Raw genomic sequence first — 26,784 nt, forward strand, 5'->3', positions numbered from 1 at the left:
ATCCTTTCTAACGATTATTCCTGGTTTGACTTTTAGTTCTGTGGGTTATTAACATTTTCTGTAAGAGGAGGAGGGAAACTGTTGAATTAGTCAGTGTCTCCACCATTTCAAATTGCTGTATTTTGCTTCTTTGATTTAGATCCTGTTTAAATCCAGGGGAACAATACATAGACTGATTCTACTTGTGAGCATTTGATCAAAGTCTCAATCAGCTAAGTATAGCTCTGTTTTTAACAGCCATTTGTCATGGACTGAACACATCATCAGATTTATAGCCCATGGTTTCATTCATTCATTCTGGAGAGACATTTCCCAAATTAAAGAGAACAGTGCTAAAAAAAAAAAAAAGCATTTTTGAAGGAAACTTGAAATTTTTTGGAATATTTGATGTTTTATATGGTTAGCAAGGAACCATAGATATGTATAAACTGGTGTCCCTGCTAATTTCATTTTGTGGACATAATTGTTTGGTCACAGGGGCAATGATAGGTCAAAAAAGAAGCAAGGCTAACTTAGTAGAAGAGCACTTTCCATTAGAAATATAATGAAAGATGCATATAATTTTAAATTTTCTAGTCGCCACATTAAAAAAAATAAAAAGAAACGGTTTAAACTAATCTTAATATATTTTATTTAACCCAATATAGCAAAATTTTACATCAATATGTAATCAATATAAAATCATTGAGACTTTTATATAGTTTTGTACTAAGTCTTGAAAAATCGGGTATTTCATATTTACGTTGTCTCAATTTAGATGCAAAAGTTTCAACAGTTAAAAGGGGAAATGCAGCCCAATGAAAACCAAATTGTGTTTAATGGAAAAATATTTTATATTGCTTTGGTTTTAAAATGTAAACTAATTAAAATTAAATTAAAAATTCATTTCTTTTGGTCACATTAGCCACATTCAATATCATATGATGTTGAGTTGTGTTTCTAATGCAACTGATTTCAGACCTTGGAATTGATCACCATCTTATACTGTCAGTAAATGAATGCCACTGGCAGTTGGAAGTCTGTTAACAAATATTATCAGAGAATAAAGAGGGAATAAAGAAAAGCTATTTAAGTCATAACGCATTTACTGATCTCTGCCCCCTTCTTCCCCATCCTTCCTGCAGTAGGAATGAACTTACCTGACTTTTATTAGTGGTTCAGAATCAGTTTAACCCTTTAACCTCTCTATATTGTAAGGAGTTAGGTTAGGGTCCTTCCAACTCCCCCCCCCCCCCCCCCATGGCATTAGATACTTGCTTCAGAGCACTGCACACTTCAGAAAAGTGAGGTAATCTGACAAGCGTGGCAAGTAGGATAGTGGGCTTGTTTGGCCAAGAGGTTTTGTTTAAACTTTATATGTGTACCTGGATCACCTGGGCATGTTCGTTAAAAATACCAAAGTCTGGGCCTCACCCTTCTAGATTCTGATTCACAAAGTTGACAATGAGTCCCTGACACTTCCATATTAAATAAGCTGTTTTAAGTGTTTCTGAAGTCCAAGAGAGTTTGAGAATCACCGAACTCAGCAATTGACTCTTATAGCTGCGAGTTCGAATTTAACATATGGTGCTGCTGTTGCCACGTGTTTGAATTTCCCCCGGCGGAGATTTCCCAGACCGTTGCTGCTTTTCTTCTGCAGGTGGGTTCTGCAGGCTGTTGAACCCCATCCCCGAAGAGTGCCCTGAGAGCGCCTCTGCTCCATGTCCGGCTCAAGCGACCAGAGTTCGCCGAGGTAGACACCAGGGCCATGTGACTGATAGATCGCTTGCCAGTCGGGGCGGCCATTTTTGAGGCGGGCATCCGACCTCATGTCCAGTAAATAGTGAGTGGGGGGAACACTGTTAGTAGGACTCAAGATGGCCACCGCGCCCGCTAGCCAGCCCGCTAGCCCGCGCGCCAGCGAGCGGGTACAAGACGCGCGGGCGGCTCTCCTTGGCCCGCGGTGCCTGGGACTTATCTCCGGCCGCGGGTCCGGGGCGGAGCACCCGCCCCCTGCGGGAGCGGCCAATCAGCGCGTGGGGCCGGCAGGGTGGGGGCCGCCCGCACTCGGGGTGTATGAGGACGCGTTCCCAGTGGCTGAGTCCATGAGCAAAGGAGCAGTTGCTGTGGTACCTGCTGCTGCTTCTGTTGCCCGTGCGGACGCAGAGCATCGGACGCGAGCGCTGTTGGCGTGGGGCAGGAAGGTGAAGCCATGACGTCCGTCAGGTAATGAGAAAGGGCGAGAGCCAAAACTGCTTGCTTGCTAGGCGATAGCTTCCTGACTGCCTAAGAACTGTCGCCCTTCTTGGGTGGTCTGGAGCCTCCCAGTGCCACCGGTCCTCATGTTGGAGGTGCTGCCTGCACTTTTCATTTGGTCATTTCTGCTTTCCCCAGAAGTTTTTGGGTCTGTGGCACATGGTGGAGTCTTGTAAGTAGCCGCACTGCTGAGGTGACCCTCGCCCAGATTCCAGAGGTTGAAGCTTGCTTACTGTGTGTATGTACTGAATTTCTCATGCAAAATGTAGCTACCTTTAATCCCCCAGGGGCGACCCAGGGCCTGAGGAAGTGTGACGTGCTCCGTGTGTCACTATGCCTGCATGTCATGCTTTCCGATGGAACTTCATTGGTAAGCCATGAGCAGACCTGCAAAGTTGGCTTTTCTCTGATGCAGGTAGATTGCCCCAAATTATGAAATTGTGTGTCCTTAAAATGTTTGCTTATGACTGGAATTAGTACGCTGATTCCCAAAGGCAACATCTGTTTACCTACTTTTATCTGCTAGTCACAAGTGAAACGTCAGATGGTAATGAAATATAATGAAAGCAATAAACAGGCGATTTCCCCCCAATTGCTCTTTCAGAATTTTGAAGATTCTTCTTTGTTAACGACGACAGATAATAGGCCTGTCCAATTTTTGCGTGTATCATTGACTGAATGTTTAACTTGTACTAATGCAACTACTTACAAAAAAGAGATAAACTGCCATATTTACCAAGCGTTCTGACCTCTTTTAAAGTAGCCTTTAGCCTTCACTGTCCCAGAGGAAGGGAGGCCCCAGCACAAATGGGAAGAGAATAAAATGGTTATTTATTTCTTGTTTTGTATGAACTCCCAGCAGCCTAAGTCCTGGGGATTTAACAGTTTCTCAGGGGTTATTTTGACTACACAATAAGAGATGACTTGAGAAGCTAACCCTCAGGTAAGATAAGGTAAGGTAAGCAGCTGTGCTGAACTTTAATACAGATTCTTTTTCTTAAATGGCATGATTCTATCCTAATATAGACAAAGAGTACTTACCTCATTATGCAGAAGGAGAAATTCAGGTGCTGATACATGGAAACCCATATGGAAAGGTTTTACAGTAAATTACATTGGGATGTGTAAGTCTAGCTTTTAATGCTAACAGTAGTTTAGGATGAATTAGGAGTTAAAGTTAATTTCCCCTCTTCCCACTCCATTCTCATCATTGGAACCTGCTGCTAATTAAGTGTGTGGGTCAATTAACTTTCTATGTTAAGAATCAGTTCTGAGTGGACTGAGTTTTAATTGACCCTTGTCTTCCTGGCTGTTCTTAATTGGGGAAACACCCAAATCTAAAGCTTTGGCTACTTGGCAAATAATAATAAGATGCATCTCTTAATGTAGGGTTTGAATGGTTGTTTTGTTCACAAGACTGATTTAAAGGTTGACACCAGCCTTATTTGACTTGTTATGGAAGGGTACATAACTACTAATAAGATTACATTTATGCCGTTTCTTCAGATGTTAGTCTGCATTTTACAGTCTTAAACTATAGTGACATGATTTGAAAAAAAGATTTTTAAATGCTACCCAAATCAGCTTCCACATTTATGCCTAATGAAACAGACCAAGAAAAGTTGAGTGAGTGCCTTGTGCAAAATCAGTTAGTGGCAGAGGTAGGAATTGAATCCAAATTCCACGATCTAGTGCTTTGTATGATGCCTTTATAGAAACAATATACTACTTAAATTTCTTGAAAAAGCTACTTCTATGGACAAAAATTCTAAAGTATTGTGAGAGGCAACTGTAGTAATAACTGTTTTGCTTTCCTCTAGTCCTCCAAGAAACTTGATAATTGAGGTACAGGAGTAGGCAGGAAGACTACTGAAGAGAAGCAACTATGTATGTGGTGACAGTTTTGAGTGAGTTGATAATCACCAGCTAGTTCCCAGTGAGGACTGCATTTAATGCAATTATAGCATACCTTCATTTTCACAACTGTGTTAGGCATATTCCCATTTTGTGCTGGGTTTAATAGTAGCCCAAAAGATAGGTATTATTGACCTGGTTTTACTGGTGAAGAGAGTGATCTAAGTCACAAGTTATCAAAATCTGACTTCATGTCCAATGTTGTTTTTCACACCATACTTAAAACCGTTGTTGCTAAATATAGTAATATGTGACCCTTTGCAATGACTGTGATAGAATATAGGATTGGAAACCAATGAGGACCAGTGGTGAACATATCTGCATTCTACTTGATCTTTTCCTGAGTTACTGATCTTCCTTTTCTCTTTTTCTTCTCTGGATTTTTTTTAGTGAAATATTCAATGATGGTGATACGAATATGTATCCCACAGTGTTTTTGTGTAGGCATGAAAGTACTTGTACATTTTAAAGCATTTTATAAATGCATTATTCTCTTCTTGTTAAAAGCAACATAGCCCTGTAGAGAATGGTGTCATCTGAAAAGAAATGTTTAAATCTTAAATTTTTAAACAGGAAGCAAACTTACCTATCTGATTCCTTCATTTTAAAGCTGAAGAAATGGAAGCCAAGAGATACTGTGATTTGTTCAAGTTTAGACAAATTGTTGCATTACTTGAACTAGAACCCAGAGCTGTTGACACCTGGTTCAGTGCCCTTTCTAGTGTGGCGTTCAACTATTAGGAATTCCTAAATAATGATTTAAATCAAGAGTTTTTTTTTTTTTTTAATGAATTTGGCTGGAGATACTGTCTTTGAACTTTTATTATTTGTATTCATCATTACCAATGAAGAGTCTAAATTTACAGCCTCTAAAACCGATTATCCTTGAATAACAACTTTTATCCTTGGTTGTGTTATCAGATTCTAACTGGTTTTCATTTGGGAAATGATAGAATATATTTGATTAATTGATGCTTTTGTCATTTTTTTTTTTTTTTAAGATTTTATTGGGGAAGGGGAACAGAACTTTTGGGGAACAGTGTGTACTTCCAGGCCTTTTTTCCAAGTCAAGTTGTTGGCCCTTCAGTCTTGGTTGTGGAGGGTGCCTTTCAGCTTCAAGTTGTTGTCCTTTCAGTCTTAGTTGTAGAGGGCGCAGCTCAGCTCCAGGTCCAAATGCCGTTGCTAGTTGCAGGGGGCGCAGCCCACCATCCCTTGCGGGACTCGAGTATTGAACTGGCAACTTTGGGGTTGAGAGCCCACTGGTCCATGTGGGAATCAAACCGGCAGCCTTCGGAGTTAGGAGCATGGAGCTCTAACCGCATGAGCCACCGGGTCGGCCCCGCTTTGTCATTTTTAATTGGCCCAGCAGAAAAGTTGATACTTGAGTTAAATTCAGGAGACACTGGATAACTTAGAGTGAGAGAACTAGAAGAGAATCTTAGCGAGGCTTTTACTTTACTGGACCTTGAGACCCAAAGTGAAATGCTGTGTCCTAGTTAGGCAGTAGTAGAGCTTGAGATAGATTTTTCTGACTCCTATTTTAAGTACTTTTTACTGAGCAACACTATTTCAAAATACCCTTATGAATATTGCCTGTTTTCCTAACATCAGTGCTTAGTTTGGTTTTGGGTATTGCTTACAGCTTAAGTTTGTGCCAGGGAAGACTGAAAAAATGAGGTAGGGAGACGGGAGTGTTTGCTATAGAATTAAGGAGCCCTATCTTTTGGCCTGCCCAGACAGGTCAGATTTGGCCAAAGACTATTCTGGGACTGGACATGACTGTGCCCTTCATGATGATTCTGGAACCACTTCTATGGGTTGGCCAACATTGGAAATTTTATGTGGGCTGTGGGTGGGGTCTTGGGGTATTTTTCTCCTAACACTCAAGACTTTTGAGATGCGTCCAACATGATCTGCCAAGCCACTCAGATGGAAAACATTCATGTGGAGACTAAAATCTGGCCACGCTTGAAACTGCCTTACTTTGTTGAGTTGGTTTCTTTAAGAGCCTTTAAACAGAATTTTCAGACGCATTTCAGGACTTGTGTCTTTTGTAAGAATTGTAAATTTCAGATTACTGGACAAACTTTTTTATGCTACGGGACTTGTTAATGAGGCAAGGGGACTTTGAAATGAAATGAAATTGTTTCGTTTATGAAATATTTTGAAGAACTAAAACAGGAATTCTTCCCTTACAGAACTGTACAATGTTGTCAGCTGTTAATATTCATATTTATAAATAGGTCATCTTTGTTTGAAAAGCATACAAGGTTTTCTAACTCCAAATCTTTCCAGCCACAGTATTGCTACATTAACCAGAACCGTCAAAGATAAAAATGGAACCAAAATGATTATCTAGACTGAATGTTAACCCTTTCCTGTAACATTGGTTAATAATTATGTCTCTACCTCTTCATACCTACTTGATTTTAAATTATTGTTAAAAAATACTGTAGTAGACCATAAGTATGGATTCTTATTTTCAAATAGCAAAGCTAGCTTATAGATAGGATGACCATATGTACCAGTTTACTTTTCTTTTGACTGTAAGTTCAAATTGTTTACTTATATTTTGATATTTTTTGTTGTTGCTGATTTGTGGTTCTTTTTGTATTCTGAATACAAGTTATTTGTCAGATTTTACACACACACACACACACACACACACACACACACAGCGCAAATATTTTCTCCCTATCTGAGCTATGCCTTTCCATTTTCTTAACAATTTTTTGGGAGCAAAACTTTCAAATTTTGATTAAGTCGAATTCATTGGTTTGATTTATTTTATTTTATGGTTATTACCTTTTGTGTTCTTAGAAGATTTTCCTTACCCTATCCCAGAGTTGTAAAACTATAAGAGTTTTCTTCTAGAAGCTTTATAGTTTCAGTTTTCACATTTAGGTCTATGATCCATTTTAATCTAGTTTTTCGCTGTGTTGTAAGGGTTTCTCAATCAATTGATTAGATAAGTGTAGGTCTTTTCCTGGACTCACTCTGTTGACCAATTTGTATATTGTTATGTCAGTACCACATTATCTTAATTATTATAGCTTTGTAAAATTGGTATTGTTTCTTTACATTTTTGATAGACTTCAGCATTGAAGCCATCTGAGCCTGAAATGCTTTTGGGTAAAGGGATGGAAGATTTCAAAATACAAATTTAATTTCTTTAACTGATATATGACTATTCGAATTTTTCATTTTTTCCTGTGTGTTTTGGGATGTTGCATTTTTAAAGAAATTTATCCTAAATGGTCAAGATGTTATAAAATTGCTCATAATATTCCCTTAATATATTGCCTTTAGGAACTGTTTTATGTCCCTCTTTTCATTCCTGATATTAGTGTTTTCTGTTTTTAAAAACCTTTTTGGATCAGTCCTGCTAGTGGTTTATCAATTGTATTAATCTTTTAAAAAACCCATATTTTGGTATTGTTGAACTTTTATTTTGGTAATATGTTTTCTAATTTATTTTGGCTCTCATCTTTTTGTTTCCTTGTTTCTATTCTTTTGGATTTGATTTGCTTTTTCTGGTTTTTTTGATTTAGAGGTTTAGATAATTGATTTTAAACGTTTTTTTCCTAATATATGTATTTTATATATAAAGTGTTCCCCTCTAAGTATTTCTTTAACTACGTCATGCAAATTTTGATATGCATGTTCAGTGCAAATTATTTTCTAATTTCTATTGTGATTTCTTTGATCCACAGGTCATTTAGGAGTTTATTGTTTAATTTCTAAATATTTGGGAATTTTTCAGTTATTTAGATTTCCAGTTTAATTCCATGGTTTAGAGAGTATATTATTTATACATTGTAAACACATCTGTATTATATATATATCTATATATCTATATCTACCTAGAGTGAATATGTTCATGATTTCATTCCTTTTATATCTACTGAGGTTTGTTTAATGGCCTAGCTTATGGTCTATTTTGGTGAATGGTACATGTGTTTCTTTTTATTTTTTATTTTTTAAAAGATTTTATTGGGGAAGGGGAACAGTGTGTACGTCCAGGACTTTTTTTTTCCAAGTCAAGTTGTTGTCCTTTCGATCTTAGTTGTGGAGGGTTCTGTTCAGCTTCAAGTTGTTGTCCTTTCAATCCTAGTTGTGGAGGGTGCCGTTCAGCTTCAAGTTGTTGTCCTTTTAGTCTTAGTTGTGGAGGACGCAGCTCAGCTCCAGGTCCAGTTGCCGTTGTTAGTTGCAGGGGGCACAGCCCACCATCCCTTGCGGGAGTTAAACCGGCAACCTTGTGGTTGAGAGGATGCGCTCCAACCAACTGAGCCATCCAGGAGCTCAGTGGCAGCACATCTCAAGGTGCCCTGTTCAATCTTAGTTGCAGAGGGTGCTGCCCACCATCCCTTGTGGGACTCGAGGAATTGAACTGGCAACCTTGTGGTTGAGAGCCCACTGGCCCATGTGGGAATCGAACCGGCAGCTTTCGGAGTTAGGAGCATGGAGCTCTAACCGCCTGAGCCACCGGGCCGGCCCCTGTTACATGTGTTTTTGAAGTCTTTAATTTCACTCAATAATATTTTGAAGTTTTCAATGTAGATGTTTTTGTACATCTTTCATTACATAAATGAATATTGCAATTGTTGGGTGTAGTGTTCTATAAATACTAGTTAGGTATTTAATTTGTTTTATTTATTATTAGTTATTGTTATTTAATTGAGATTAATTCACATACCATAAAATTTACCATTTTAAACTTACAGGTCAGTGATATTTAGTTTATTCACAAAGTTGTGCAACCATCACCACTATTTAATTCCAGAACACTTTCATCACCCCAAAACAAAGTCTCATATCTGTTAGCAGTCACTCCATTTACCCCGCCCATCCATTGCAACCACTAATCTATTATACTTTATCTCTCTGAATTTGCCATATTCTGGACATTACATAAGTGCAGTAATAAAATATTTGGGCTTTTGTGCCTGGCTTCTTTCACTGAGTATAGTTTTCAAAGTTCATCTGTGTCGTTGCATGCATGCATCAATATGTCTATGGCCGAATAATATTCTTTTGTGTGTATACACCACATTTTGTTTATCCATTCATCAGTTGATGGATATTTTTATTTCTACTTTTTTGTCTATTATGAATAATGTTGCCATAAACTTTCATGTTTAAGTTTTCGTTTTGTCACATGTTTTCATTTTTCCTGGATATATATACTTAGGAGTGGATTTGCTGGGGGAAATGGTAATTTTATGTTTCCTGTTTTTTTGAAGAACTGCCAAACTTTTTTCCCAAGCTGACTGACTGTATCATTTTACATTTCTAGTAGTAATGTATGAGGATTGTAGTTTCTCCACATTTTTGCCGGTGTTTGTTATTGACTCCCAATCTTTGCTGAGAGGCTCTGTGTGCTTGTTGAAGCATATCTTCAACATTCAGTTAGGCTTACAACTCTGCCATAGCCTTCATTTCCTGCTTGTAAAGCGCCTCACGCTCAGAAATGATTGTGTAGGAATTCTTCCGGTCCTCAGCTTGCCCACAGCCCTGGGCCCATGTACCGGGCATTCTAGACAATCAGGAATATGCAGAACTTTCTAAAACCCCTTACGGACTTCTCATGCCCCCTCTTTTCCTTTTAAACTGTTTGGTTAGCTTGTTGTTTGCCCCATTTGTTTCAGACAGCTGATTGTTTTCGACAAATACTCCTGGGGTAAAGGCTGTCAGCACTGGGCAAGCTCTGAGTCAGGTCAAATTAAGAGAAGCCTTCCCTTTTTTTTCACTAAGATGGCACCAAAAGTGAAGAAGGAAGCCCCTGTGCCTCCCAAAGCCGAAGCCAAAGCAAAGGCTTTGAAGGCAAAGAAAGCAGCCCTGAAAGGTGTTTACAGCCACAAAAAAAGGAAGTCCGGACATCACCCACCTTCTGAAGGCCCAAGACACTGCGGCCCCGGAGGCAGCCCAAATATCCTTAGAAGAAGCGCCCCCAGGAGAAACAAGCTTGACCACTAGGCCATCACCAAATTCCCCCTAACTATCGAGTCAGCCATGAAGAAGATAGAAGCCAACAATACACTTGTGTTCATCGTGGATGTCAAGGCCACCAAGCACCAAATCAAACAGGCTGGGAAGAAGCTCTATGACATTGATGTGGCTACGGTCAGCACCCTGATCAGGCCTGATGGAGAGAGAAGGCATGTGTCTGACTGGCTCCTGACTATGATGCTTTGGATCTTGCCAACAAAATCGGGATCTTCTAAACTGAGCCCAGCTGGCTAATTCTAAATACAAAATTTTTTCACTGTTAAAAAAAAAAAAAATTAAGAGAAGCCTTGGGAGTGGCCTTTTTTGGGAACTGCCAGTAAGCTCAAATAATAGCAGTTCTCTAAAAATGGGGCTTTGAAAGAGCTCTAATCCTGTTCTCACTCTTTCAGTGGCTGCTAGGCTCCTGGTTTCCACTGTGTTTGTGGGCTATTGCTTTTTAAGGCTGCCATGGAGCTTGGGAGATGGGGATGGGATAGGGCAAGTTAAAATACCACAAAGCTTGCTGTCTTTACTGAGATTCAGCCATAAAAAAAAGAAAAGAAAAAAAAAAGCACTTTGGATTGTTACAAGCAGATTGTTTAATATTGAGAGTTCTGCAAAAATTGATTTTCATAGTTTTTGCTAGTGTTCTTGTTTTTATGGAAGAGAGGAATTTTTGGAGGCCTTGATTACACAATTCCTGGTGATGTCATCCTAATTGATTTGTAAACATTTTTTTGCTATCCTTTTTCTTTCTTTTGAAATACTTTAAGACTCACAAAGTTCAAAATAGTATAGAGAATTCATGTGTGCTCTTCATCCAACTTGTCCCAGTGATAAATCTTACTTAATTATAGTATATTACCAAAATCAGGAAATTGATGTTGATATAGTACTTTTATGTTGACTACAGATGTTATTATAATTTCTTCAGTTTTTTCATGCACTGGTTTTTTATTGGCGTGGTGGTGTATAGTTCCATGAAATTTTATCATGTCCAGATTTGTGTAGCCTTTAACGTACCGTGTTTCCCTGAAAATAAGACCTAGCTGGACCATCAGCTCTAACACGTCTTTCAGAGCAAAAATTAATATAAGACCCATTTTTGCTCTGAAAGACGCGTTAGAGCTGATGGTCCAGCTAGGTCTTATTTTCGGGGAAACATGGTAATATGGGTATTAAACTTCTCACCAAAAAGAAACTCCTTTGTATTATCTGTTTAAGGTCACACCCATTCCCTAACCTTAAACTCTGGCAACTACTGATATGTTTTTCGTCAGTGTAATTTTGTCACTTTGAGTGTGTTATATAAATGGAATCATATAGTATGTAACACGTAGATATGGCTTGTCTTTTATTTTCTTTTAGGATAAAGTCCTTGAGATCCATCCAAGTTGTTGTATCATAGTTCATTCCTTTTTTTTTTCCATAGAAAATAAGTATGTATATTTGGTTTTTCCTATGTACATATATGTATAGATTTATTTATAAAACCCACCCCCCACTCCTAAGGTGGGAATCTTCTTTTTTTTTTTTTTAAAGATTTTATTGGGGGGGCCGGCCCAGTGGCTCAGGTGTTTGGAGCGAGTCCTCTCAACCACAAGGTTGCCGGTTCGACTCCCACACGGGATGGTGGGCTGTGCCCCCTGCAACTAGCAACGGCAACTGGACCTGGAGCTGAGCTGCGCCCTCCACAACTAAGACTGAAAGGACAACAACTTGAAGCTGAGCTGCGCCCAAAGATTTTATTGGGGAAGGGGAACAGGACTTTATTGGGGAACCATGTATACTTCCAGGACTTTTATCCAAGTCAAGTTGTTGTCCTTTCAGTCTTAGTTGTTGAGGGCGTAGCTCAGCTCCAGGACCAGTTGCCGTTGCTAGTTGCAGGGGACACTGCCCACCATCCCTTGCGGGACTTGAGGAGTTGAACTGGCAACCTTGTGGTTGAGAGCCCACTGGCCCATGTGGGAATTGAACCGGCAGCCTTCGGAGTTAGGAGCATGGAGCTCCAACCGGCTGGGCCGCTGGGCCACCGGGCCGGCCCCGTTCATTCCTTTTTATCACTGAGTATCAGTTAATTGTATAAGTATACCATAATTTGTTTACCTGTTCACCTGTTGAAAGATATTTTGATTGTTTCTAATTTTTTTACAATTACAAATAAAGCTGTTCACGAACATTTGTGTACAAGTTTCTGTGTAAACCTAAGTTTTCATTTATCTAGGATAAGTGTCCAGTAGTGCGATTTCTACTTATTTTTGCATCTGTCTGTTTTACCAACTACAGAAAGGGGTGTTAAAATTAAGATTGTGCATTTGTCTATTTTATTTTCTCAGTTCCTCCCCTCCCCCATGTATTTTGAAGCTATTTCTTTTCTTGGACTGACCTATTTATTTTTATGAAATCCTTTTATATCTGGCGATAACCTTTGTTTTAAAATCTACCTTGTCTGATATTACTATAGCCACTGCAGTTTTCTTATGATTAGTGTTTGCAGGGTATACCTTTTTATCCAACCTTTTACCTTCGAACTTTCTGTATCCTTATATTTAAAGTGTATCTCTAGTGAATAGCATTTAATTTTTTAAAATCCAGTGTGACAATCTTTATCTTTTAATTGAAGTGTTTAATCTATTTGCGTTTAATGTAATTACTAATATGGTTGGGTTAAAGGATACCATCTTTTTGTTTTCCATTTATCCTATATGTTGTTTTGTCTTTCCTTCATTTTTTCCCTGAAATTGAGTATATTTTAGTTTTTCATTTTATATGCTTTCTTGGATTTTTTAGCTATACGTAATTGTATTATCATTTAGTGATTGCTCTAGGAAGAACAATATTCATTTTTAACTTATCACAACCTATTTGAATTAGTTTTCGATCATTGTACCTTTGATGTAAGTACCTTTAAAATCCAACTTTACTCTAGAGTAAAGACCTTGCCCTGATCTATAGGAGCCTGAGAGAAGCAGCAGTTTGTTGATAGAAAGGTCAAAATCTAGACTTACTTTAAATCCCATGTAATTATCATGTGTTAGCCATTGAAACTACAAATGTAATTGTGATTTAAAAAAATCTTTACCCTTTATTTCTAACTGATTGAGATCAGTTGATTGAGATAAAGTACAAAGCAGCCCCTAAACTCAATTGAAAAGTTCATGAAAGAAATTACCCACCTGAAATCTATGTAATTTTACTAACAATTGTCACCCCAATAAATTAAAAAAATTAAAAAAAAAGAAAATAAATTACAGCACCTAGGGGGAAGGAAGGTGGGTGGGCAGCAGTGTCTTACTTAATATACAACTCGAGGCGCTGTCTTTCACATTGTGAACAGCACTCTCTGGAGTTGTGCAGGGCACAGCTTATGCAACTTTCCACTGGAACCCTTGAGTAGTAGTTGGGCAGAGAAGATTTCCTAAGAGAAGTGGCATGTGAGAAATTTTGAAAAGATGAATGGGAGTTTGCCAGGCGAAAGAAGTAGGGGAAGAACTTTACATTTACAGTCAGAGTCTTTTTCAGGGAACAGCGAGGTATTAATGATTAGAAATATTAGAAAATAGATTGTATTACAATGATGAGAGATAAAGTTACAGAGGAACTGTATTTCAGTGATTTTATAATATGCACATTTCTTCCCATTTTAACATCTCTGAAATTAGCATGAGTCTTACAACTGATTGTGCCTTGCAATCACCATGAGAATTTGGAATGTATCTTAAGATTGATGGCATCTTAAATTTGATGAAATATGGTAGGTTTGAGCTAGATTTAATGTGCTTTCATTAAAAAAGCTAAAGCCTTTGGATTTTATACTGTACATAATTGGAAACTAGGCTGACTTTAGGTAGAAAAATATCATAGTCAGATTTGTGTTAAGATAATTCTGATATTATACAGGATTTATTGTTGGTAAAGTTAGTAGTAATGTAGGAATTTAGGCAAGAGCTGTAGAGGCAGTGATGGTGGAGAGGTTGTGGGATTTCCTGGTACAAGAACTGTTTGGTAAAACTACTAAGAAGACTCAGTTACTAGTAAGATGATGTTTGTTGATCGAGAAAGAGTCACATATGAAGCTGAGGTTTCTGGATTTAAAGAGAGGATGATTAGTATAACAGTTAAGAACACTCATTATTAGTATTTATTCTGGCACCATAGAGTAACTAAACATTTCTACTGGCCAGAAGACTAATCAACATTCATGTTTTAACAGCCGAGAAAACTTTTTTTCTCAGAAACTTTTACGCTAATCTCTATGTCAGCGCATAAACTTTGTTAGCTATCAAAATATAATACAGTGTAGGTTTATGTTGGCTAGAGGCCTGAATTATGAGACACTTAAAAATTATGGATGAAAAAAAGGCCATTTAGAATCTTTCATGCTAGTATCCGTTCCAGGAAAAAGGTACTGCTAACATTTGCAGCAAAAATAGTAATTCCAGTATGGGTCAGTCATAGTAGACCCCATGTTGTTCACATCAAGGAAAACAAGGTCAAAATAAATGCTTAACTTAAATAGTGTCTTCATCATTTAAGAAGGGTAATACAAATCTTAGTGTTTACTGGTCTGGATACTAGTTTATATATGTTTGTATTTAAGAAACTAGCCATTTTAAAGAATTCGTTCTTTTTACCAGAGTTCATTTGCCATATTTAGAATGAAGTCATGTAGTAGTTTCTCAGTTATATCCAACAATGGAGAGGAAAACATGACATAAGTACTAGTTTGAAATTATTTGCTTTTATAAATAATTTTATAGTTTTTACTTAACTGATTGTAGGAAGACACCTCTTCTGTGTTATTTTGAATTCCATTGTCCCCACTTTTTTCACAGCCACCGTTGCTGCAACAGGTTCCACTTAGGCTGTGGACAATTGCAACTTGACACCATGTTTCATCAGAGGCCTTGCTGCATACTGCTTGCCATGGGGGACAGTAGTCAGTGGGTTACGGGAGTCTCAGGTCTTCTTGCTGATGCAGTGAAGAATCAAATGTCAGCAAGCTGATTAATATGCAAGCAGGGTTTATTAGTGATACGTTCTCAGGAAAGAGAACAGGCCTAACCGAAGTGGGGGAGAGCGGGAGAGGGAGAGGAGGAGCAAGAACGGGAGAGGGGGAGGAGGAGAGAGAAAGGGAGAGGGGGAGGAGGAGAGAGAAAGAGGGAGGGGGAGGAGGAGAGAGAAAGGGGGAGGGGGAGGAGGAGTGAGAAAGGGGGAGGGAGCGAGGGCAAGAGTACCTGAGGGCCAGAGAGAGCTCGAGGGCCAGATAGAGAGAGAGAGAGCCCTTGTCCTGAGGACTTATATTTTGCTGGGTGGGGTGAGGGACTTAACACATTGATTTGGCAGGAAAAGTGACCTAAGATGGCTGAAGGTCTGTTAACTCAGATCCTTATCTTGCCCCTGACCACTTCTTGTCATCTGTTGTAAAAACATACACGGTTGGAGGCAGTTAATCAAAAGCTGGTTATGAGCTTTTTCTATAGGCACAATGGACCCCCTCCCACCCCTTGTCCTCCTCCATTTTCTAACTTCTACCTAACAAATGTATGCATTCTTCCACTTTTGTTCTTTAGATAGGGAGCTCTGAATCTCATTTCATAAGGTTTTCTGAAAAGGTTGAGCCATAGTCACCTAATAATATATTTGTTATTATAAACCATAATATCACAGCAAGGTATGGGGGTGGGGAGTGGTGGACACGAGCTTCCACGTCTCTGTAGGCCTGCCATCCTTCCTTCCAACACCTCGATGTGTTCACCAACCCGGAAGTTCTGTACCATCTTTATTTATTATTGTTTTAGGTGTATGTTTAAATTTTGATTTGAATCTTCTACTGTATTTACTGAGTTATTCTTGGGGAAGTAGTCTAGGTGTACAACTCAAGAATTAGAAATAATTTTCTAAGTTAGGCCCCGAAGAGCCTATATAGGTGAATAATAGGAATTTAAGTGTTTGAAACTCTAATATAACCATTTATTGGAAGTATACAAAGTTTCGCATTTCTATGTCAGTAAAACTAAAATTCATATAACCCTCCCCATGAAGGAAAAGAAACCACTGGCACTGGTTCTGTTGATATTACTGATAGTTTCCAAATGGTGAGGATAGTAACTGGTTTGGAGGCAACTGGAAGAGATCTAGCAAACTAGAGACCAATAGGAAATTACACACAGGCAAATTTTATTGAATAAACTAGAAGAATACCTCCCATCGAAGCTGAGTGAACCATGGCCACTGGTTCACTTCTTGCTGTCAGTTGGACTCCAGTTTAAGGCATCTCTTGTGGTGGAGTCCTGTCTTTCCCTTGGTTTTGAGACATATTGTAATAAGTTATGTAAAACAGACTTCCTTAAAGTCTATTAAATGTCATTGAAAATTACACCATTTATGATACCCAATGTGAAGGCCCCACCACAGTCATTCAGTTTGTCAAGGGTAGAGCTTTTGCCCGGATTCTCCAGGGCCTGCTCCACGCTCCTTAGTAACTTTTAGTAGTTGGGTATCTTAACTTGTTAGAGCAAGTTCATTCTTGTGTTTATTGAGTATAGAACTTTGTTTTAATGGATCTTAAAAAAACAAAATGAAATTTATTGAGTTCACTTATTAGCTGTTGAATATTATGAAAAACACATGATCTTTTTTGTTATATTTTATGTCATCCAATTTAAGTCATTATCTTTTTTTTAAAATTAAATTTATTGGGGTGACATTGGTTAGTAAAATTATATAAGTTTCAAGTGTATGATTCTATAATACATCATCTATATATCACATTGTGTGCTCACCTGGCAATCAGTTCTCCTTCCATCACCATATATTTGACCCTCTTTACTTTCTTCTACCATCTCTCTCCCCCCTTACTCTCTGGTAACCACTAAGCTGTTGGTTGTGTCTATGAGTTTTTGTTTCTTTGTTTGTCTTGTTCCTTTGTTGCTTTCAGTTTTACATCCCACGTATACTCATTATCTTTTCTAAATGGTTCAGTGCTACCTCTGAAATTTTGTTCTACATGTAATAGGCATATCAAAGGTTTAATAAACTAGTATGTTGGGTTTATTTTCAAGATGAAGTAAAGATATTTATATTTGTGTGCATTTTACACATCAATTTACTTTAAGAAGTATTTCTAACTTGTGCTTATATATACATATATATATTTTCTTTCTTTCTTTTTTTTTTTTAGAGAAAACATTCTCTTTGGAATGGGAAATCCTCTTCTTGACATCACTGCTGTAGTGGATAAAGCGTTCCTTGATAAGTAAGTATTAAACTCTTCGTATGTACTACGTGAAACATATCTAAAGAAAAAATGATGAAAACTTTAGAAATGAACTTACTGTCTAATACCTTCAGTTGGAGGAAAATTTAGGAAATTTAAACCTGTTACTTGCAAGTACACTGTCATTATTTATTGAGTAATTGACCACATTTTTCCCTGAGAAAACTTAGGTACATTTGTTCATTCCTGTTGCTATTTTTACTTAAAATTTAGTTTTTATTCTTTGCAAGGAAGAAGTATATATGATTTACCCAATGATTTAATTTCCAAATTTCAGATTCCAAAATTCTCTGGATTTTTAAATTACTGTCAGTGAACTACATCTATAATGGTACCATAACATAAATGAGAGAACAAATGGGCTTAGAGAGGACAAGAAGAATATGCAGGACACAATTCAAAGGCCATGAATATCTATTTCCCTCTTAATAGTAACTTTTGATGTTAACTTAGCTGAGAAATCACTGTGTTTATTTACCTGGCTGTTTGAGACCATTTGGTACATGGAAAAAATTAAGTAGGAGAAGAGGATTAATACTAAGACAGCAAGAACCCTTTCTCTTTGCACACCCTAATTTCTGTGCCCAGGGGCAACCACTTTTTAAAATAATTATTGAGGTAAAATATAAAATCCGTAATTTTAACCATTTTAAAATGTACACTTTAGTGACTGCCAGTAGATTTGCAGAGTTGTATATGACCATAGCCACTATTTAACTTCAGGACATTTTATCACCCCAGAAAGAAACCCCATACTCATTAAGCAAGCTCATTTGCTATTCCTTCCTGTCCCCCACCGCCCAGTCTCCCGGGAACTGTAATATCAGTCTGCTTTTGGATTCACCTATTCTGGACATTTTATTTCATATAAATGGCAACATACGATATGTGGCCTTTTGTGTCTGTTTTTTTGCACTGAGCATGATGTTTATCCACCTTGTAACATGTATCAGTACATTATTCCTTTTTATGGTAAAATACCATTCCATTGTATGGATATATTACATTTTGTTTATACATTCATTGGTTGATGGACACTTGGGTGGTTGCCATTGTTGGCTGTTATGAACAATACTGCTATGAACATTTGTATACAAATTTTTGTGGCCATATATTTTCATTTTTCTTGGGTATGTACATTGGATTGGAATTGCTGGGTCATACGGTAATTCTATGTTAACTTTTTGAGGAACCACCTCTTTTCTGTACTGTATCTGTATCATTTTACATTCCTACCAGCAGCAAATGAAGGTTCCATTTTCTTGTCAAAACTTGTTCTTTTCTCTTTTTTAAATTAAAGCCATTCTAGGGGGTATAAATTGATATCTCATTGTGGTTTTGATTTAGATTTTTCTAATGATTCATGATGTTGAATATCTTTTCATGTGCTTATTGGTCTTTTGTATATCCTTAAAAAAAGTGTCTATTGAAGTTATTTGCTCATTTTTTAATTGGGTTGTTTGTTTTTTTGTTGTTGAGTTGTAAAATTTCTTTATGTATTCTGGATACTACACCCTTACCAGGTATATGATTTGTAAATATTTTTCTCTCATTCTATGGATTATTTTTACTTTCTTGATAGTGTTCTTTGATGCACAAAAGTTTTTAATTTTGATAAAGTCCACCTTATTTTTTCATTTTGTTGCTTGTGTTCTTGCTGTCATATCTGAGAATCCATTGCTAAATCCAAGCTTACAAATACTTATGCCTATGTTTTCCTCTAAAAATTTTACAGTTTTAGCTCTTATATTTAGGTCTTTGATCCATTTTGAGTTACTTATTGTATCAGATGTGTGTTAAAGGTTCAACTTCATTCTTCTGCATGTGGAAGTCTAGTTGTCCCAGCACCATTTGCTGAAGAGACTATTTTTTTACGTATTGAGTGGTCTTGGCACTTGACAAAATTTGATTGACCATAGGTGTGTGGGTTAACTTCTAGATTCTCATTTCTATTCCATTGATCTGTATGTCTGTTATTATGCCAGGGCCACACTGTTTTGATTACTGTAGTTTTGTCATAAGTTTTAAGTTCAGGATGTGTGAGCTTTCCAACTTTGTTGTCTTTCAAGATATTTTGGCTATTTGGGGCCCTTTGCAATCCCATATGAAAAGCAAAGATATATAACCAAGATTACTCTACCCAGTAAAGCTATTATTTAGAATTGAAGGACAGATAAAGAGCTTCCCAGACAAGAAAAAGCTAAAGGAGTTCATCACCACCAAATCACAAAGAATGTTAGAGGGACTTCTTGAAGATGAAAAAAATAGGTGAAAATTATGAATAACAAAATGGCAATAACTAAATATCTAAATATCTATCAGCAGTTAGTTTCAATATAAAGGGATTAAATGCTCCAATCAAAAGACATAGGGGGGTTGAATGGATAAGAAAACAAAATCCTTACATATGCTGCCTACAAGAGACTCACTTCGGATTGAAAGACACACACAGACTGAAGGTAAACAAGTGGAAAAAAGATATTTCATGAAAGTGGAAATGAAAAGAAAAAAAAGCTGGGGTAGCAATACTTATACTAGACAAAATAGATTTTAAAACAAAGACTATAACAAGAGACAAAGAAGGACCCAGTAATCCCACTTCTGGGTATTAATCTGAAGAAACCCAAAACTTCAAAGGGACATGTGCGTCCATATTTTCATTGCAGAATTATTTACAGTAGCCAAGATATGGAGGCAACCTGGGTGTACATTAATAGATGAATGGATAAAGAGGAGGTGGTACATGTATACAATGGAATATTACTCAGCCATAAAAACAGAATGAAATCTTGCCATCTGCAGCAACATAGATTAACCCAGAGGGTGTTGTACTGAGTGGAGTTAGTCAGCCAGAGAAAGACATATGCCATATGATTACACTTATATATGGAATTTAAAGAACAAAATAAATAAATAAACCAAACAAACAATCTCATAGATATAGAGAATATTTTGATGGTTGACAGATGGGAGGGAGGTTTTGGGATGGGTGAAAAAAGGGACAGGATTAAGAAGTAGTTACAAAATAGTCATGGGGATGTAAAATACAGCATAAGGAATATAGTCAATAATATTGTAATATGTATGGTGTCAGACGGGTGCTAGATTTATCGGGTGATTACTTCGTAGATTATGTAGATGTCTAATTATTATGTTCTACACCTGAACCTAATATAATATTGTGTGCCAACTGTAATTGAAAAATGAAAAAAATTATTAAAAAATTCCATATATAGGTGACACCGTAACAAAAAACAGAATAAATGGTGTCTTCTTATTCTCAAGAAATAAATTTGTAAACTAAATAAGTATACGTAACAAAAATGCATTTAATATCCCTAACTTATTGAACATCATAGCTTCGCCTTGCCTACTTTAAACATGCTCAGAACACTTAACATTACTTTCATCTCAAGAGTAATTTCCTTCCTCTTCCTCTTCTCACCAGAAGCAGGAGACACACATGGGTGTTTTGCAGATATGACAGGATGCAAAAACACAAAGCCCAACATCTAAAAAATGCTGGCAACCCAGTATACTCTATCGGTTGTTTACTCTTGCATAGCTGACTGGAAGTTGCGGCTCACTGCCACTGCCTAGCATCACAAGAGAGTATCATACCACATATTGCTAGCCCCAGAAAAGATCAAAATTCAAAATTTGAAGTATAATTTGTAGTGAATGTGTACTGTTTTCAAACCATCATAAAGTTGAAAAATCATAAGTTGAACCAATGTAAGTTGGGGACCGTCTGGATATATCACTTATTGCAGTTTATTATTAAATAGTGTACTAGCAATGTAGAGTAGGTTTAACATTCAGAATATCATTAGAGTAATTCACTGTATTAACAAACTAACCAACTAAGGACAAATCACGTAATCATCTCAGTAGACACTGAAAAGCCGTTTGCCAAAATCCAATATCTGTTCTCAATAAAATACAGCAATCTAGGAATAGAAGGGAACTTCCTTAACTTCATAAAAGTTAGGTTAGAGAAAAGCCTATTAATGACATAATTTTTAATGGCAAAAGACTGAATGCTTTCCCCCAAGATCAGAAATCATTCAAGGATGTTGACTGTCACCACTTCAAAATGTATACTTTGGTACTGGAGATTGTAGTCAGTGCAATCAGGCAAGAAGAAATAAAAGATATTGCAAAGGAAGAAAGAAACTTCTACTTCCAAAAGACATAGTAATCGGTATAGAATAACTAATGCAATCTACAGAAAAGCTACTACCTGATTTTAAGAATTACTATGAAGCTACAGTAATCAAAACAGTGATATTAGCATAAAGATATTTTTGGTATAGAATAGAAAGTCCATGAGTTTTTGTTTGTTTATTTGTCTTGTTTGTTCCTTGTTTTCAGTTTTATAGCTCATATATGAGTGAAAACTTATGGTTTGGAGCTTGGAATGTCTCTCATGTCCCTGTTACGGGCAAGTGGGGTTAAGTAGGGAGATGACATCGTTGGGTTCACATTTAGAATGATATCAATCACTGTGTCTGCAGTAGGTCAATGGATGTGAGGACATAGATTAGAGGAGGCTGTAGTGATAGAGCTGTTGAGAGATGGTGACCTGATCATTGTAGCTAGGATAGGAATAGACCCACACATAAATGGACTGATTTTTGACAAAGGTGCAAGGCAATTTGCTGGAGAAAGGATGGTCTTTTCAGTAAATGGTGCTGGACAATTGAATGGATATCCACTTGCAAAAAACCCGAATTTGGATCTATATTTTACACTGTATACAAAATTAATCGAAAGAACTAAATGTTAAGCCTGAAACTATAAAACTCTTAGATTATAACAGAAAATTTCATGACTGTGGTTTAAGCCAAAATTTCTTATATGGTAACATCAGAAGCACGTGTAGAAAAAATGATGAAATGAACTTCACCAAAGGGAAACATTTCTGCTGTTGGAAAAACCGTTACAAGAATTTAAGGACAAGCTGTAGGCTGGGAGAAAAAGCTTAGCAAACTGTATGTCTGATAAAGGACTAGTAGTCATAATATATAAAGAACTCTCAAAATTCAATCAGAAAAGAAACAATCCAATAAAAAATGGGCAAAAGATTTGAACATTCACCAAAGATACATGGATGGGGGTGGCAGGTTAGCTCAGTTGGTTAGAGTGCGGTGCTCTTAACAGCAAGGTTGCCGGTTCGATCCCCTCATGGGCCACTGTGAACTGCGCCCTCCACAACTAGATTGAAACAACTACTTGACTTGGAGCTGATGGGTCCTGGAAAAGCACACTTACAAAAAAAAAAAAAAAAAAAAAAAAGAAAAAAGATACATGGATGGCAAATACACGAAAAGGTACTCAACCTCTTTAGTCATTAGGGAAATATAAATTAAAGCCACAATGAAATAATATTACACATTTGTTAGAATGGCTAAAATTTTAAAACTGAGTACCATATGTCAGCCATGTGATGGAGGAACTGGAGCTTTCTGCTCATGGTAATGTAAGATGCTGCACTGAGTTTGACAGTTTCTTAAAATGTTAAACATACATTTACTATTTGATCCAACCATTCCATTCTTAGGTATTTACCCAAGAGATGTGAAAGCATATATCCATACGAAGACTTGTTTAGGAATGTTCATGGTAACTTTGTTTTTGATAGTTAAAACCTGGAAGTTACCGAAAGTCTATCAACAGGTGAATCGTTAAACAGATTATTATCCATACTGTTGAATACTAGTCAAATAAAAGACGAATGGGGTATTGATTGGATGAAACTCAAAATAATTGTGTTCATTGAAAGAAGCCTGACAAAAAAGAATACATTACTATATTATTCCATTTGCATGAGATTATAGAAAATTCATTTTAATCTACAGTGACATAAAACAGCATTGGTAAGGGTGTGGTAAGATGTGGGAAGGATAGATTGCAAAGGGACAGGAGGGTGCTTTTAGGGCTGTGTTCCTTATCTTGATTGTGTCATGAGCATATACATGTATCAAAAGCTACTAAATTGTATACTGTAAATATATATAGTGTATCATATGTCAGTTATGTCAGTTTTACCTCAAGAAAGCTATGAACAAAAAGTAAAGTCAATTGAACATGAATTCATGGGTTTGCAGTTTACTTGGTGTGAGATATTTTGTCCAAGAAGTCAAGTAATTGATTGTTACTATTTAAAAAAAAATCAAATACCATATAAAATTTCAAAGAGAAAGTACAAAATTTGAAATTTTATGATGGTAACCAGTGTTATAACTGTATAGTGCTAGACTAAGTGTGTGTGGGGGTCACTTTGTAAATTATATAAATGTCTAACCACTATGCTGTACAACTAAAGCTAATATAATATTGGATGTCAACTCTAGTCGAAAAATTGAAATTTTAAGTGTTCAGTGTTTCAAGTTAATGAGGGACTTGATGCTTTCTTCTTTTGCTTTTAGATATATTTTTCATGTGCTATGTTTGTCAAGCTTTTCAGAGTTGTTTTTTAAAGAACAAGAACCATCATATGCTAGAGCTAGAGGTCTTCGCAAAATGGACTGGTAGAGCACAAAGAGTTGAATCTAAAGAAGGGTCTTGGAGAATCCATTTGAAAGACTTTCAAGAGGAGAGAGAAAAATAAGAGTGTAATAATTTTTTAACAATCATTATCTAATTATATAATAATAGCATTTATTTAACATGTATTAGGTGTGTTTTTATATGGGATCAGTTTAATCCTCATGACTTTGTGAGGTAGGTTTCCTCCTAAAGAATAATGTAGACCTTAAGAAATTTGTTCATGACCAAAAAACACATCAATTATACTGCAGAGATTTGAAGTACAGGTTTTCATTGTAAAACCTGTGTTCTTTATTTTCTGCAACCATACTATGGAAATATTAATATGAAAGCCAAAAACTCAATCATATATTCAGATTTTTTTGTGTGTAGATATGTAAAGGGTTATAAACTTAATGAAATTTTATTTTCCTTCAATTATAGGTAGAGTGTAGGTGAGAAAATATGTGTAATTTTCTCCAAAAATTGTTGCTATTTAGTTTTAATTAGTGTGTTAGATTAGATTAACAAATCCTTTGTGAGAGATTGAAAGCCTCAACAGTTCTTGTCTTGGCTAAATTTTCAAAACAATGCACTTCTTGTATTGCGGGGTTGATTTGTTGCCTACAATTGACCTATTTCCAGAATAGAGCAAGCATTGCCGTGATTGAGAAATACCAATTAGCTAATTATTTGATATTCAAAATTAAATTTCTTCTAGAATATGCTGTTGTTTATTAGAAGATTGTAAAGCTAGTTTTTCCCTGGGATAAGAAAATTTAGGCTCTTTATCTAATTGAAAGAAAAGCAGAATTAATTTAGTCAGTTTTAATATGTCTAATTTGCCAAACTATAACAACTGAAAATAAATAGAAACACTTGCAGCAGGAAGTAGGCTATTGAAAATAATCTTTTCTAGCATATTGAAAAGACACAGTTGATGCAAGGGCAGGAAGAAAAATGGAACATATAAATACTCTTACTTCCAGATGAGTATTGTCTAATTGTGGAGAGTAAAGGAAGAGATAGGTGTTAATAAGGATGGGAAAGGGAGGGAAGGAATGTGTCAGACAAGTTTGCCTTGATTTTTCTTCATACCAGGTAAATACCGTGGAAATGAGATGAATGAGAGGATTAATGAAATAGTAATTGGGGAATAACCATCATTAGATATGAAAATACTCAGTTTTAAGAAGACAAGCTAGAGTAGTTGAGGAAATATATGTCTTTCTCACAGATCTAAATATTAATAATGTAAATATACAAACCTTAGGTAAGTCTTGGTTAATGTAAGCATGCATGAAAGATATTTTTAATGTTCACTCCAAAAATGCTCAAGGTAATAACAGTTGGTCATAAATTTCAGTGCTGATTATTCAATGCCAGAAATTTACAACTTAATTATTTGTATAAAGATGAATTACTTCTATAAATGAGTGTATATTAGGTTTGAAGGTGAAACAGTATTTAGAGTGTCTAGTAAGACTACTTATGTAAAGTTAAAAGCTGTAATTGTTTTAAAATTAATTGTGAGATGCTCTGATACTTTTGTAGTTAATTCTGTATAAAGCTACTTTGCAATATTTTTTTCTGCAAGTTTTAATATTATGCTTTGTGTGCTGAGGTCTTTAATTGAGCTGAATTGATTTTTGTATATGATGGAAAATTTTTTTTCCTTATTGGGAATCATCTATTACATCACTATATTATGAATAATCCAACCTTTACTCAGTCATATGCAATGTCAGTTTTTCTTTATCTATAGCTCAGTTTCTAGGTTCTTCGTTCTTTTTGTTGGTCTATTTATCTGTCCCTGAACTAATGCAACCCTACATTTATTTTAATACTAAGGCTTTATAATATTTTTTGAAGTCTGTTAGAACAAATCCCTACACTTTTTTCTTATTCAAAAATTTTCTTATTTTTGGCTGTTTTGTACATAAATTTTAGAATGACCTTGTCAAATTCTACAAGTTTTTTTCTTGAATTTTGTTTAGAATTATATTACATTTATAGATTAATTTAGAAAAATGAGTTCTGTACCATGTAAGTATTTTTTTTTATTTTACATGTATTTCTCCATTTATTTTAGGTATTCTTGTATAATTTTTTTTAACATTTTTTATTAGTTTCAGGTGCACAAAACAATGTAATAGTTAGACATTTATCATTTATATCCCTCACACAGTGACAAACCCCTCCCCCCATCCACTACCCCTCTGACATCGCACATACTCATTACATTTCCACTGTCTCTATTCCTAATGCTGTACTCCGCTTCATATATATATATATATATATATATATATATATATATATATATACTTTACTGAAAATATGTGGCCAGTCATTTTGAGTAATTATCAATTTTTGAAAAATAAAAGACATAAGGAAAGAAAAATTTAAGACTACCAAGAGTATAATTCTGTGAGTTTAGGTTTAAATCTGGATTAATTCTTTTTCCTTCAGCTTTCTCTAATTGAGTTTTAATCCTCATCTAATTTATTAATGAAAATTTAAAATATTATTTCCATAATCCTTGTACTTTTGCTACTATTTTCATTCTAACCCTGTGATTTATTCTTAATCTGTTTCTTTAGAAAAGCCTCTTAATTTTCAGCTTTAGTATGAAACGTTGTTATGATGAACACTTTTGGCCTCTCTTTTCTTCCCGTCTAGTATGTTTTAATCAATGTTCATTTTTTTTTTTTTTTTCCAAGTCGAGTTGTTGTCCTTTCAATCTTAGTTGTGGAGGGTGCCGTTCAGCTTCAATTTGTTTCTTAGTTGTGGAGGGCGCAGCTCAGCTCCAGGTCCAGTTGCCATTTTCTAGTTGTAGG

The 26,784-nt window shown here is 36.2% G+C and overlaps 1 protein-coding gene and 1 pseudogene across 2 annotated transcripts in view; both read left to right on the top strand.

Annotated features, from left to right (window-relative positions):
• ADK (adenosine kinase) overlaps positions 1-26,784 on the top strand; it is a 447,994-nt gene that overhangs the window by 22,282 nt on the left and 398,928 nt on the right. Inside the window, exons 1-2 of one of the 2 annotated variants that reach the window (XM_019745976.3) lie at positions 1,854-2,205; positions 17,321-17,395. In XM_019745976.3, the coding sequence (XP_019601535.1) occupies positions 2,192-2,205; positions 17,321-17,395 (89 nt within the window). In that variant the 5' untranslated portion in view covers positions 1,854-2,191. Of the gene's footprint in view, positions 1-1,853; positions 2,206-17,320; positions 17,396-26,784 lie in introns of those variants that run through there. The other variant, XM_019745975.3, reaches the window with a different exon arrangement.
• LOC148755191 (large ribosomal subunit protein uL23 pseudogene) lies at positions 8,775-11,178 on the top strand (annotated as a pseudogene).

The sequence above is a fragment of the Rhinolophus sinicus genome, chromosome 15 (assembly GCF_057876585.1).
Source record: "Rhinolophus sinicus isolate RSI-liver-muscle chromosome 15, RSI-T2T, whole genome shotgun sequence".
In the NCBI taxonomy this organism is placed as follows: Eukaryota; Metazoa; Chordata; class Mammalia; order Chiroptera; family Rhinolophidae; genus Rhinolophus; species Rhinolophus sinicus.